General features: G+C 33.5%; 1 protein-coding gene across 3 annotated transcripts in view; it reads right to left on the reverse strand.

The window, feature by feature from the left end:
* Positions 1–14,682, reverse strand: part of NBAS (NBAS subunit of NRZ tethering complex) — a 155,168-nt gene that overhangs the window by 83,088 nt on the left and 57,398 nt on the right. For all 3 annotated transcript variants that reach the window (XM_087946859.1, XM_087946851.1, XM_026674297.2), the window contains exons 23-29: positions 13,842–13,995; positions 12,111–12,296; positions 11,080–11,253; positions 9,900–10,033; positions 9,048–9,110; positions 7,890–8,012; positions 7,455–7,557 (exon numbers count right to left, since the gene is read on the reverse strand). In XM_087946859.1, coding sequence (XP_087802985.1) covers positions 7,455–7,557; positions 7,890–8,012; positions 9,048–9,110; positions 9,900–10,033; positions 11,080–11,253; positions 12,111–12,296; positions 13,842–13,995 — 937 coding nt within the window. The remainder of the gene's footprint in view (positions 1–7,454; positions 7,558–7,889; positions 8,013–9,047; positions 9,111–9,899; positions 10,034–11,079; positions 11,254–12,110; positions 12,297–13,841; positions 13,996–14,682) is intronic.

Below are 14,682 nucleotides of genomic sequence, written 5' to 3' on the forward strand. Positions count from 1 at the left end.
AAAAGTCAATTTAGCATGAGAAAAAGGATCATTTTTATTACACATTCCATTACTTTCTAATTAATGTTAGTTTTTCTAGTGATACTAGAGTTGGCTGTATTTATATCCTAATATTATTCACCCTACAGAGGTGCTACAGATGTATATTCCAAATCTGCCCAAATTGGAAAAACAGTGCCAATTCTTTGGCTACCAGTAATTAATACCTGACAAAAGGTAAGCTTGATGATTCAGAAAAACCACATCATCCTTCATTAATAATTACTTTTTACTAAAAGGTATTTTTGGAATAGACAATTCCATTTTTTTTAAAGAAAGAGTTTATTTTTTGAAAATATTTTCCATATATTTGAACAGGTATTCTGTTCTTTGAAAAGGAATTCTGCTGAAAGGCATGTAAATTAATCTGGGAACAATATTCATTTTGAGACCATTCACATTTCTCCAAAGGCTGAAGTTTAAGGACACCCATCTATCCTTACCCGAAAAAAACTCTTTCTATATCTTATTTATATTACACATTACTGAGTTACTTCTTTTGATATATACATTTCTAAATATTTAATGGATTTGGTACAAATACTGAATATTGATAAATGGAAGGGTAAACAATTATTATTTTTTTTAAACAAGTTTTATTAATTTTTTTCAAAACACACAAGTCGTCATTATCCATTACATATTTAAACCTTTTTCCATTATAAATTTAACAAGTCAGATAAACTATAATTCTGTTTTAAACCATTTCCATATAAACATACAAAAACCTCTTATCCATTTTCTCTTTCTTTCTCTTTACTCTTATTCCATTTTATTATTATTATTTCATCTATTTCTTTCTGACTTAGTTACCATTATTCTCATTCTATATTTCTGCAAGGTTTCATTAATTCTCCCCCCAAAAAAAACATATATACACAACACACAAAAACATAAAAAGATCTTTTTGGAAAGTAACTTGGACCCAGGTATTTCTTTCTTCATGGACTTCAACTGTATTCATACTCATCTTACATATCATTACTTATTTTATTTACCATTCTAAATCTTCTATATTAACTTCTCCCCATATTTCACTCTTTTTAATTCTATCTTAATTAATCATCTTAATTTGAGTCATTATATTTGTATCTTTTGTCCATTCTTTATTGTACCTTTGTCTCATTCCTTATAAAAAAAAAAGAAATTTCTCCTGAAATCACTAATCAGAGTATGATGCCTTTCTATCTCCCAACTAAATTAATCAAATTAATCTTTAGAATACCCAATCCGATTTTGCTTGGTACATTCTAACTGAATAATACATCCAAAATAATTAAATACATAGTTAAACAATAGATCTAAATATTAAAAACAAATACTATAATGAAAATTTTATAATAACATCAATCCCATAATCTTATTAAACTCTTTAATTAAAGCTCAATATTTTAAATCTCCCCTCATATTATATTTTAAAACCAATCATTATTAACATTTCAACATTTTAATCTCTTATCAACTCTTAAGCCATTTAAGTTTTCTATTTCTAATACAATACTACCATATCATCTTATGTACCTTGCAAAATCTCTTTGAAGATTATCCTTTATCCCTAAAAAAAATTCCTTTTTCCCATTTAATTTCAAAACTTTGTAGCTTTTCTCCACCTTTTCCCTTTCTTTCTTCTCCCAACAAACCTTTCTACCCCCTTCTTCTAGCCTCTGCCTTACTGGCTTCCCTTCTCTGTCGTATTCCTCTTCCCTTTTGTTTACCATCCTTATATTGATTTTGCACCTTGTTTTTCCCTTTCTTAAATGTTTTTTAAATCTTAAGTCCTTTATTTCTCTTCTCTTCCCTCTTCCTTCCCTCTTGGTCGAGTTCTGAGATTTATTAAAGATGGTTTCCTCTCCTTCTTCTTCTTCTGCTGTCTTCATCTGCTGCAATGTTTGTTGATAGTTAATAAGCGCCATTTCTAAAAAAAGGAAGGCTTCTTTCAAACCAGCTTTACCATTTTTTTTTGCTTGCTCATAATCTTTTCTCAGTTCCTCAATAGAAGGAGCCATTATAAATCTTTTCTTTTCTTTTCTCTTACAACAGTCAGAATATCCCAAAGGAAAAATAAGACAATCCCAAAATTATCAGTCAGTCCAAACCAAGACAGAGTTCCCACTCTCTCCTCCTAGGGTAGTATCAATCAGAGAAAAAGAAAGTCCAAATCTGTTTCTTAAAATCTTATTGCAATATATTTTAGTCTTTCAATCCTTAAGGCATCTCCTCCAACAAAGTCTTAGCATACAAATATTTTTTTTTTAGTCCTCTCTTTTCCCACTCATCGCTTAAAGCCAGTTTTCACCTAAAAAAAATAGATTTCTTAATATTCACTTTTATTCCGTAGAAAAAGAGGGTAAGCTATCCTTTCAGCACCATTAAACTGCCGCTTTTTTCCTCTTCTCGAAGGTATCATTCAGAAAGTCATACTTTTCAGGAATTTTGTTAAATATGTCTTAGAGTCCTAGGAGCCAAGAAAAACTTTCTCCTTTCAAGCACTTTCTCCACTTCCTCCTGCGCATTCTTACCCGGCTGCCAGCTTCTTTGTGGCGGCCATTACGGACCGCCGCTGCACCGTCCTGGGAAAAGGGGTTCTGCCGGCCGGGAGGGGGTCTGCAAAACCCCCAAACCCTTCTCTGGATCCCCTACCTTCAGCTGCCCCTGCAGGGCAGCTCCAGCTCTGCACCCGTCTGGGTCGGAGCCCCAAAAACGGCTAGCGCGGCAGGGATCGCGCAGCTTCGCAAATCCCTGCCGCTCGCGAAGCCGACAAACCGGAAGTCCCCGGAAGGGTAAACAAATTTTTACCTACTGGCATCAACTCTGTTTAGGACCAGTTGTCTGAAAGATGCTTTTTCAAAAGGCAACTGAACTTTCTTTGTTTTTCCTTGAAAATGTTTTTCTCATCCAAGAAGTTTCTTCAATTCAGCTTCTTGGATGAAAAGTGAAATGTCTTCAAGGAGAAACAAAGAAAGTCTAATTGCTTTTTGAAAAAACACCTTTTGAAAAACCATTAGCTGGATGACTGAAAATCTCCATAGACTTTTGGACCAGTTAATAAGATATCTTGCTTTTTTTTTTAACTAAAGAAATCTATCATTTGCATCAACACACTTTTTATTTCTAAAAAGAAAAATGTCACCTGCAAATAAAACCAGTTTATATTCTACTGAATTATGTACTACTGTATTCTGTAAATCTCTCCACATTGCCTAATAGCACAAGTTGAGGATTCCACACAAATACAGGTAGTCCTTGACTTACAACAGTTCATTTAGTGACCGTTCAGTTACAAAGGCACTGAAAAAAGTGATTTATAACCATTTTTCACATTATGACCATTGCAGCATCCCCGTGGTCACGTGATTTATATTCGGCAGCTTAACAACTGATTCATATTGCAATGTTCAAAGGTTGCAGTGTCCAAAAATCACATGATCCCCATTGGCGACCTTCTGACATGCAAAGTCAATGGGGAAGCCAGATTTGCTTAATAACCATGTTATTAACTTAACAACTGTAGTCACTCACTCAGCAACTGTGGCAAGAAAGGTCATAAAATGAGGAAAAATCCACTTTTCCTCATTTCTCACTTAGCAACATAAATTCTGGCCTCAATTGTGGTCATAAGTCAAGGACTACCCATATTGAAAAGCAAGGATGAAAGTGGACATCCTTGACTAGTTCCTCTAAATAATGGGAACCTGCAGAAAACTTACTGTTAACCCTCTGTCTCTTTATCTTGAAAACTAAGGTAAGTCAAGTCTAAGATGCTTTTTGGAGTCAGATTTCTTTTATCTGACTGTTATCTTGGTTGTGGCTCTCCTCCTATTTCTCAAGGTTCCTTCTACCATTACAGGAACAGACAAATACAGTCTATTTGGAGATTATATTCTCTCTCTCTCCCTCCCTCCCTCCCTCTCTCTTCACCAAACTTTTTCATAAGGAATCCATATGTAGTACAAATTTGATACTGGTCAACAAGGAAATTTATTTTTGCATTTTGGGTAAGTCTACCATAGAAGCACTTTCAAAAGAAAAAAAGCCATAGTTTTTCATGAACTATGATAATAAAAATGCATTTTATAAGCATTTCAGCATGGCATCCCTATAAAAAGTCTAGGCTTTATCTTGCAATAAGAGATGCAAATGTAGTATTGTTTTTCTTGATACATTTAGATGTGTGTTTATGTGTGCGTGCATCCCACAAAACAAAATCTAATTTTGGATTTAAATCCCAGATTCTATTTCACTCTTGTTAATTTTATACAATTTTATCATTTTTCAAGAGCCATAGACATTAACAATCTCACACTTAAAGCTATAATATAAAGAAGACTATAATATGAAAATGAAAATGTGGTTAATTTCTTAACCATAAGTTATACAAAAGTTAATGCAAGTACTGTACAATATAACAAACAAGAAAGTGTGCTGGCAAACTAGAGATATTTAAAAACCCTGCGTTCTACTATAATTTAGTTCATTCTAATTTCCTCTTGAATATACAACACAATTTTCTGTACAAACTGTATTTTGCATTTCACTCTAAATGCAAACAGGAAAGCATCTATCAAAGTTTTATATACTTTGAGTGACATTATTAAAAATGAACTTTCTGCTCAGTAATCCATTTAACATACATAACACTGATGCAAAAAGCTATTTGTCTTCCTTTTGTTTAGTAGAAATTTCATTTCAGACTTTCTGTAAGTTAAGAAATTCCAATTTTTCAACTCTTTGCTAATTCCACAATGGTTATAAGAATGTAGCCTTAATATAAAACTGCAGAGCTTTAAAAAACAAGCATTTCTTAAAGTCAGAACTGGTTATCTCCTACTAAAGTGTTCCTTAAACAGCATTTTCCTAAATAGACTAAGGTAGCCAAAGTTTTTTTTTTTTAAAAAAATAATAATTAAAAAGGTACACAGCTTCAAAGTTTTATCAGAGTGTGGAGAAGTTGACTGAAATACTGAAGGATGGGAAGCAGGAGACTCAGTGAAATAATACATCCCCAAACTATATTTAAGAATTGGATATTCTACTTCCTCCAGCAACCCTTCTCTATTCCATTATCTACACACACAATATAACCCCATTGAATCATGCTGTTAAGGCTTATGTTAACACAGATCTTAACCACATTTCAAGTCTTGGAATTGCAGTCAACAAGGGTTTTGAAGTCCACGCCCAGATAACTAAGCCTCATTTCAGTGGGATGTATACTCTAAAGCTTCTAAGAGAAAGCATTTTAACATAGAGCATAATCTCTTTCTCACAGACAAAACTGATTTTCCCCACCTTAGCAAAAATGATAAGAAAAAGTACATCACTCTACTTAAGACAGAAAGACTAGCTTTTATCATTCCCAATTGCAAAACTAAACCCCAGAAATTAAGGAATCAGACAGGACCTCTGTGAAGAAAACAGGAAGGTTTCTGCCTGGTCAGACCATTATGGCTGTGAATATTCTTTATAAACTCACCAGGATATCAGATGTTGTACCCATAGAGTGCCTACAAATATTTCCCCAATTGTCACAATACTGGTAGTCATCAACTTACAGCTATTGATTCAGTGACCATTAAAAAAGTGACTTATGACCGGTTCTCACACTTATGACTTTTGCAGCATGCACCTATGGTCACATGATCAAAATTTGAGTGCCTGGCATGTATTTATGATGGCTGCACCTTTCCAGGGTCACATGATCACCATTTGAGACCTTCCCAGCCAGTTTCTGACAAGTAAAGTCAATGGAAGAAGCCAGATTCATTTAATGGCCATAAGATTAGCTTAACGACTGCAGTGGTTGGCTTAATGACTGTGGCAAAAAGGTTGTAAAATGGAGCGTGATCTACTTAACAAGTAGCTAAGCAACAGAAATGTTGAGCTAAATGGCGTAAATCTAGGACTGTCTGTAATCCCTACTTTAAGATGTTTTCATTTTAACTAGGAAATTGAAATATTGCAAAGAATTGTACCAGCCTCTTGTATATTAATCCAGTAAGAATTTTTAGAAAATAAGAATACTGTAAACTGTTGTTTGGTAAAGGTATTCCCGTCTTTTGAAAATAGAATGGAAATATTTTGAGAAAGCTAAAAGAAATGGCAGCTACAAATCTCATTATAGTAGCTTCCTGGGAAATGAATGTTTTGTAACTGCCCTCTCCAACCATTCAATTTGTGGCAGCATAAAGACAACACACTCTGGCTCAGGGCTGTCAAACTTGTGGCCCGCAGGTCGGATGCATCACACGCTGGCCACTCCTATACCCAGCAAAGGGGAGGGGGGGAGTCACGATATGTCACGTGATACCACCGTGACGATGCAAGTTTGGTACCTTTACTCTAAGCTAGTACAAGTGCGGTTACTGGTCTAAAATAGTTATAGACTTCCATTACTTTATTTAGTTCAAATAGGCTAAAAGGTAACTTCTATATCCCAGATACATTACTAGATTACAGGTAACTGAGCATATGAGCAGTCTCTACTGGCAGCATTTGTAATAATGCAGAATTATAAGAGGTTTTGTGTTATTTATTTATTTAGGTTTTATTGGAATGCAAGCATATACTTCCAATAATGCTGCAGGACACTGATAGCCCAGTCTATCAGTAGCAACAAACTTCAAAGTTGGTATTTGAAATGTGTTTTTCAGGTCTAAAGCCATTGTCTATTCCCTATTATTTTTTCAGATTTTCAAAGCAGTCAGAAAAAGCATTACAAAGTGTTGGAGAATCTTTGCTAAAGCTGTTTTCATCCCCTTAACTGGGGGAGGGGGCAGGGGGAGAATCCTCTGGTTTTGGATAAGCTAAAATATCGCCTTTTCTTAGAAGTCTGAGAAACATATTTTTATCAAGGACAGTAAAGCGTATTATCCCAAATAAGGATAGCATCCTTATTTATTTAGCATCATCTACTAAAAAATCTATCCTCTTCAGTTTGCTTCAAGAGAAAGAATGTATTGTATATGTTTACAGAGAAGGAGCCATCTATGTTTATTTTAATAACCTTAAAATGTAGGTTCCACTCTTTACAATCACTATAACCATAGCCATTTATTTGGATACAGTTTTCTGAAAATAAACTAAATAATACTCCGTTAGGAATTGCTCATTCCTAGGAGATTCCAGTAGCAAATTGATTCAAACTTCTGTTTAAAAGGAGGCCAATCATGAAAGATGTTTCTTTTAAAATCCAAGTTACTTATATCATAAATTCTAGCTTTACAAATGTTTCCTTATTGCTAAAATTAAGAAAACTTAATACTGGTAGGATTTAAATGGATAAAATAAATACTGAGACAACTCTAGACTAAGATTCTCCTTCCATTGTTTGGATTTAGGAGTATATAAACAGAGTAAGTACGAAGAAGTAGAAAGTTGTAAAGTATCTTTTACTGCATGCTAAAAAAAAGAATTACCTCATAGCACGTGTCTGTTCCTAAACAAGTATAAACATTTTTCTGCATAGCCAGCATATCTTGCAATAATCCCATCCAGTGCTTTTCATTAACAGAAGGCTGCCTTTTAAAAGATATAAAAATATCAATATTTATAAAGCACATTATAATTAAATTACAAAATTAAGGGGGACTATGATATTATGATACAATCTCGTCTCTTTTGTGTATATTGCGAGAAAAGACGATTGATAGTATAATCAGCAAGTCTAACAAAATCTAGACATGAAGAGTAAGGTTTATTACCAATTTTCTTAATGCATTATGAATAATTAAACATTTCTTATTCTAAATGCTGAAAAATATTTATTTCAAACTTACAAGTAGAAACAATAAACTTAGTTATACAGATTCACTTTTACTAAGAACGGTTCCCTTACATTACACTATACTCACTTTTTGGCTGTGTGCCGAGTCAATCTTATCATCAGTTTCCGTGCTTCTTCTGGACTTTGCTTTGTGTCTTTTACAAAGGATACAGGTTTCTGGAGTCCATGGTTTTCCAAAAGTTCTGATACACTGTAATAATTGTCAAACGTATCATCAATTGAACCACAAAGTTTTTCCCCCCAATCATATCAGTAAGAGGCCCAAACAAAAGGTAAAGACTTTCTCTTAAAAGAAAAACACATTCAATGTTTTATTTGTATGCTTGTGACACATAAGAACAACCCTCTTTTTTCTTGGCAGAAATTAAATGGAATATGTACAAAATGAATAATCTGTATGATATCGACCTACAATATGTGCTGCGAACCACATATACCACCTTACTTTCTCTGAACATATATTTATTAATTTATCACATAAATTTATTAAAGGTGGTTGCATTGTAAATGATTAGGATTCCCTAAGCATGAATGGCATCAGAACATCCTAATGCATGTTACATTCTAGATGCCACAATTCATACACATTTTTATTTTGCCATCTCTCAATTTAGAGTATAGAAAGGATAGTTTTTCAAGTTGATAATAACTTCTCTGCTAAGGCTGGTTAAATAAAGAATGACTCAGATTTAATGTATGATATGGAAATCAATGGTCTGAACAAATTTGTTCTTGATACTATGGATGAAGCACAACATACACTAGACCTGGCATTCTGATATGAAGAAGGCAGGGTTCTGTGCAATTCCTCTGTCTTGAACAGATTACTTTCCATGCAGATTAAAACTGTCAACCACTGTGACTTTTAGATGGAACAATAAAATGGCTGAAATGATATGCCGTAGGCTCTGAATGAATCTAAAACTTGGAAATGTTCTTGCTCTGATCAACACAGAGAAATTACTCGATTGTAGACATTCTTCCTTCCAAGCACTTTGTTTTCTCTCACGTAGCTACATCATATTTGTCTCTGTAACAATGCTACATTTTCATCTATTTACAGAAAAACCATGGCCCAAAGAGTAATTTCAGTGATGATTACAGTAATACTTGCCCTATGCAGCTTTTTTATTCTCAAAACCTGGAATTCAGAACTATCCAATAAAACACTGAGCTAAGAAAGTTAAAGCAGTAAGAGATATAAATTAAGAAAGGAACTTCTTACCTAAGAATTTGTTCCAATTCATCAACTTGATTGTGAAGATTATTGGTAATGTCTGTTTCAAAGCTAGAAAAGATATAGGCAATTTGAATAAAAAATCTCTCAATGAAGAAATAGAACTAAAAACCCAGGACCAGTATCATTCAGAGTAAAATAACCATAGTTTATTTAATTATTAAATTCACTGCTAATAGAATTTTTTTTTTCATGAAACTGGAAATACATCTTTCCATTCCCAACTTATACTACCTATATAAAGGTCCACAGAGACTAGTTCTCTGAATGTTCAAATTGTTGCCTTAAACAGAGTTAGGCCATCAATCCATTAGGAATGGCTGACGTCAATTTTACTTAGCCTCAATGTGGGATCTTTCTCATCTTTCCTGGTAATGGTGAAGAAACTAAAATTGTTGACTTAAAAAGTACATGCTTTGCCATTGAAATAAAGTTTTTATACAGCCTTCTCTCAATATTATTCCGCTACTCCCTGGGACCACTGGATGTTCCAGACAATATGCATTTAAACCGAGTTTAACAAATCCAAACTGAATTTTAAATCTTTTATTTCTCAATCTTTCTCAATCTTTCTACAAAGCAAGCTCTCATCTGATCTTTTACAGATAAAATTAAAACAAGCAGTTTGTCACCTGACAATCTGAACCTTTATAGACAAAGAGGTGGTGTCAAAATAAAGCAGACAACGATTATAAAAAATAACTATAAGTCACATCATCCTTCAGGTAGTGAGATATACATAAATAACTGTAGATATCTCATAGGTATTAATGACAGCAAAAGTATTTTTTTAAAAATTCATCCCACAATATTCAAAGTTTGAATGATGACAATACTCACCCCAGACTTCTTTGGGGCAGACATTCTAAGATGTCATAGCAGAGAGAGAGCTGGTCTTCACGTTTGCAGCTGTAGATACATTCTAAAGCAATCGACATCAACAAAAGTTGATCTGAAATTATTTTTTGCTGACTCTATGAGAAAAAGAGTTACATTACAGTTATGTAGTCAACTTAGTAGGATCTTTATTAAAAAATTCAAAATTTCAATTTAGGATTTTAGAAAACTATGCTACCTATAATGGAAACTCAGTAATGAAAACAGGAATCAGGAGAGTATGTTAAGTTTATTTCATTTTGAAATAAATTTATCTTCTAAATTGTGTTTTCATCAGGCAATTTATAAAAAGAAAGTATTTCTAATTATAAAGCTTTTAACTTAACTATGTGTTACTTTCTTACATAAATAGCATTAACATATACTATAGTTTTAGTTTCCCTCCACTACTGCTTGCAGCCATTCTGTAACTGTAGCCACAAACTTAAAAAAAAAACATAACAAGAAACCACTCAAAACAGAGAATTATAAAGCACTGTACCAAGAAGAAAGTTACTATGAAGATCCCATTAATCTCTTTTATTTTTCCAGTCTCTGTATTTTACAATTCAGCAATTACATTCAGAACAAGTGCCTGATGTAAAATAATTAAGACTGACAATGTAATCTATTGAGAACTAAGTCGCACCAAGTTCAATTGAATTTTCTACCAGGTTAGCCGATAGAAGGTTGCAACCCTGACACTCTCATTGGATTCCTTTGTGCCATTAAGATCAATCACAAGGCTATTTAAAATTAGGACTGCACAAATTGGCTGAAATGGCACTTCACTTACAAGAGAAGCTGATACTGATGGGAGTTTATTATGGGTGCTTGAGACTTCTTTAAATCTTCTGGGCAAGCGTCCACCTACTGAGAAGACTTTTTTATCGCTCAGAAAAATATCATTTTGGGGGACTTTGAATTTTACTGATAAAATCTGCTTCATCTAAAGAGTTGCCTCAGTGGCAATGCCTAATTACAAGTTCCAGGAGGTTTTTTTTTCTACAACAACATTTTTAAAAAATTTTTTACAACAATAACAATGATCAGTCATTAGCCATTTAACAAATATTTGGATACCTTTTTTCATATTAGTTCATTAAATAGTTTCCTTTATCCTTAAACAATAAATTGAACTTACTAATGGTTTTGAATTTTCAAATATTTTCAAAGGAAATGTCATGTCTTCCTTTGCCAATGTTACCAAGTACTCTCTGAGAAGCTCATTAGCAATGCCTGGAGATTCATTTTCACACCGGTGCAGGAAGGGAACCATCCACTGGTAAGCATTTTTGACATATCTGTCTTCTGATGACTGGAAAATGAAATATATTTTCATTAATCAGATATATAACATAAAATGAAGGCAGAACTATATCAAATTAAGGTAAACATAGCCCATAAATGTAGCTCAACGTGTTTCCTTTTCCTGATCTTTAAGCTTTCTTTTCTAATGACACTTTAAAAGATTTTAGAGTGCCACTGATGTTAAATTACATCATATCCCCACATAAATTTTTCCTCACTTTCACCTTATCTCCCATCCATAGTAGAGGGGGAAGTTTATATAAATGGTATGTCCTGGATGTTATTTTCAGTGATACTGATCACCAGGAGGCATTCTGGCAGTGATCCCCAACCTTTTTGGCTCCATGGACCGACAGCGGCAGCAGTGGCAGTGGTGGGCGGGAAGGGAGGATGGTTTTCAGCATTCTGAAAATTCACAAAGTTTTCCTGAGGTAATGCTCCCAATGTTGTACTGATAAGCAAATACATCAGCAACACAGAGGACAGTAATGTGGAAACTTTCTTATGCCTCAGCTTTTCTCTTGGATTCTATCAGTATCTACCTTACCCATCCTGGAGGCTTAAAATGTGAACTTTTTATATTGTTGACAATCAGATACTCCCATTTTCCTCTCATTCAGAAAAGATTAATTGTCTCTGAGAAAGCAGCACACCCATGCTATTTAAAGTAATGATGTTTATCAGCACACCATTCTGGCTTAAATCCTATTTTCTGAACTTTGAGTAAATTTTTGTAGAAGTAGATAAAAATAAGATATTTTTGTGTAAGACAATAGGACTGCCACTTTGTATAAGGCATTGCAAAACAAAATAAAATTTTAAAAAACAATGTACCCACCATGGGGCAAAAAGTAATGCACATACTTTTGACATTAACAGCCTTAGCTTCTCAATGTTTTCCATTTGCTGTAAGTCTTTTAACTTCAAAGTAATGTCACATCCAGTCTCATAAACCAGTGTCTCCAATGTAACCAGATCATCACAGAGAGAGCGAAGACCAGGAATATTCCTTTCCATGCCAAGGCGAACCAGTGAGAGGGCACAATCTACCTATTTAAACCACAAGCAGAGAAAACAGAATGAAACGAGAATGTCAAGTCATTAATGACTTACTAATCTTCCAGAAAGGTTTTCAAAACTGCAGAAAGTTGTTTCAAACACAATTCACAACTCTGGTCTGGTTGCAATATACCATTTTATAATGGTATTTAATATTGAATCATTAATACTAAACTTTGAAATTCTGTCATACCAGATGTCAGGCTGAACATATTTAATTCCCAAAATTTATTATACAGTTAGCATATAGTATCTTATCTGGGATGAGGGATGGCTAGCTTTTATTTGGCTTCCAGACAGATCTAAATCATTTGTCCCTGTCTTCACCACAGAAACCCTAGGATAGAGACTTCTACGTGAAGTGAAAAATAATCTAAAAAGCAGAGACAAATAATTATGACAAGTGATGATTTTGTAAACCTCAATGCAATTTGAGCTTCACATGCCATCCATCTAAGAGATTTCAAGAAAGTACATGTGAAATTACTAATTTTCACACAAAATATGTTACTTGTGCCATGACATTATTACTCTCTAAAACTGGTGTGGCAAAGAAGAATTTACATCTCCTCATCTATGAGATAGAATATGCTGTTAGGCATCTTTCTCAGTTTCAGAAGTACAACTTACAATAATTAATAACTAATGCCTTGAACATTCATGGGGATATTGAGGTGGCTATTACTGAAAAAAGACCACTTTCACAAAGCTTTCCTCTAAATTTATGAACAAAAACACAAGTAAAAGATAGCTGTCATATTATTTTGAGAATTTTTTAAATTTATACTCATGCTGGGGATTTGACTGAGCCTAATGGAGCTGTACATGTAATCCTCTTTTTAAAAGACACTGGACTAAAAGTAAGACTGGCTTTTTTTGAAAGCAAACACAACTTTAAAAATCTTTGCCTTTTACAAGCACTTTACAAGCGAGCTCTTTGAAATAGGCAGAAGCTCACAATAACATTATTCTACAGTTTGGTGAACACTTTAAAATAGAAAGCTTATTTTAAATGTACTGAATACAGCTCAACAGAATATTTGGAAGATGAACTGACATCTCCCACTTATCCACCTTTGTTGCTGAAGAAACCCTATAAAGCTATAAAAAATCTATAATAAAACTAGTAACCTAGCTCTGATATGGTAGATTACAAGTGAAAACATTCCTTTACATATTGCATATTCACTATATATAATATCCAAAGTCTATGGAGATTCTCAGTCATCCAGCCCATGGTTGTCTCAAAGGCAATTGGACTTTTTTTTTGTTTTTCCTTGAAGACGTTTCACTTCTCAATCAGTCAGAGCCAAAGAAGCTTCTTGGATGAGAAACAAAATGTCTTTTAAGGAAAAAAACAAAGAAAGTCCAGTTGCCTTTTGAAAAAGCACCTTTGGGCATAATATCCAAAGGGAAGTACAGCATATGAAACATAATCGGATTTAATCTTTATGAAACTATATGTTTTAATTCCACAAAGCAGAGTATATGAATTTTTCAAAATAAGAAAATATATATCTGTAGTCTTGTGTTTACCTGCATAGAGTAATTTTCTATCTCCTCTGCTCGTTTCCAGTACCAGTTTGTAACTAAATTTATTGAAAGGTCAGTTGCTCTGTATTTCAACAATTCAGGCTGAGAGTCGAACAAAATTTCACTTTCATCTTGAAGAACTGGATCAATAATTAACCTGAGCATCACAAACAAAAATATAGATGCAGAATCCAGAAACCAGATGTTTATGTGGAAAAGGAACTGAATGCATGAATAACAACTAGTGGCTATAAAACTCAATATGATTAATTTCAAAGAATCATTGTTAAAAAGAAAAAGGACCCCCCCCCAAAAAAAGCCGTATACTATATCAACAAGTTCGTGTTATTTTTATCTCCTCCTTTAGTGATTCAGCTATTTTTTATTCCTAATTTTACTTTCATTTTTAATTTCATTATACTTGGGTACACTACTTCTGATTGACCAATGTCAACAACCAAATGTTATTACTATTACAAATCCTTTCCAAACAAGGTTTTAAAATACTGATATGTCAGTCTTTAAATTAATTGTATTTTTCTTGTTTTAGTTGTTGAGACCCACTAGAGTAATTGAGAATTGGGTAAGATACAAATTAGATAGATAGACAGACAGACAGACAGACAGACAGACAGATAACCAGATTCATTTCTCCTTGAAATATTTTATTCTGAGACATCATTGGTATATTTAAAAAAACATGTAGAAAGGATTTACATTGATATTTCTAGTACATATAAAGGGATTTTCATTAAAGGAACATCCATATACAAACAAATTGATTACACCTACTGCATTTCCATTCATCACTAAGTAATTAAACTTTATTGCTGCATCAACAGGA

Source organism: Notechis scutatus, chromosome 1 (assembly GCF_049901735.1).
Source record: "Notechis scutatus isolate UNSWTSFEM ecotype Mainland chromosome 1, rNotScu1.2, whole genome shotgun sequence".
NCBI classification, from domain to species: Eukaryota; Metazoa; Chordata; class Lepidosauria; order Squamata; family Elapidae; genus Notechis; species Notechis scutatus.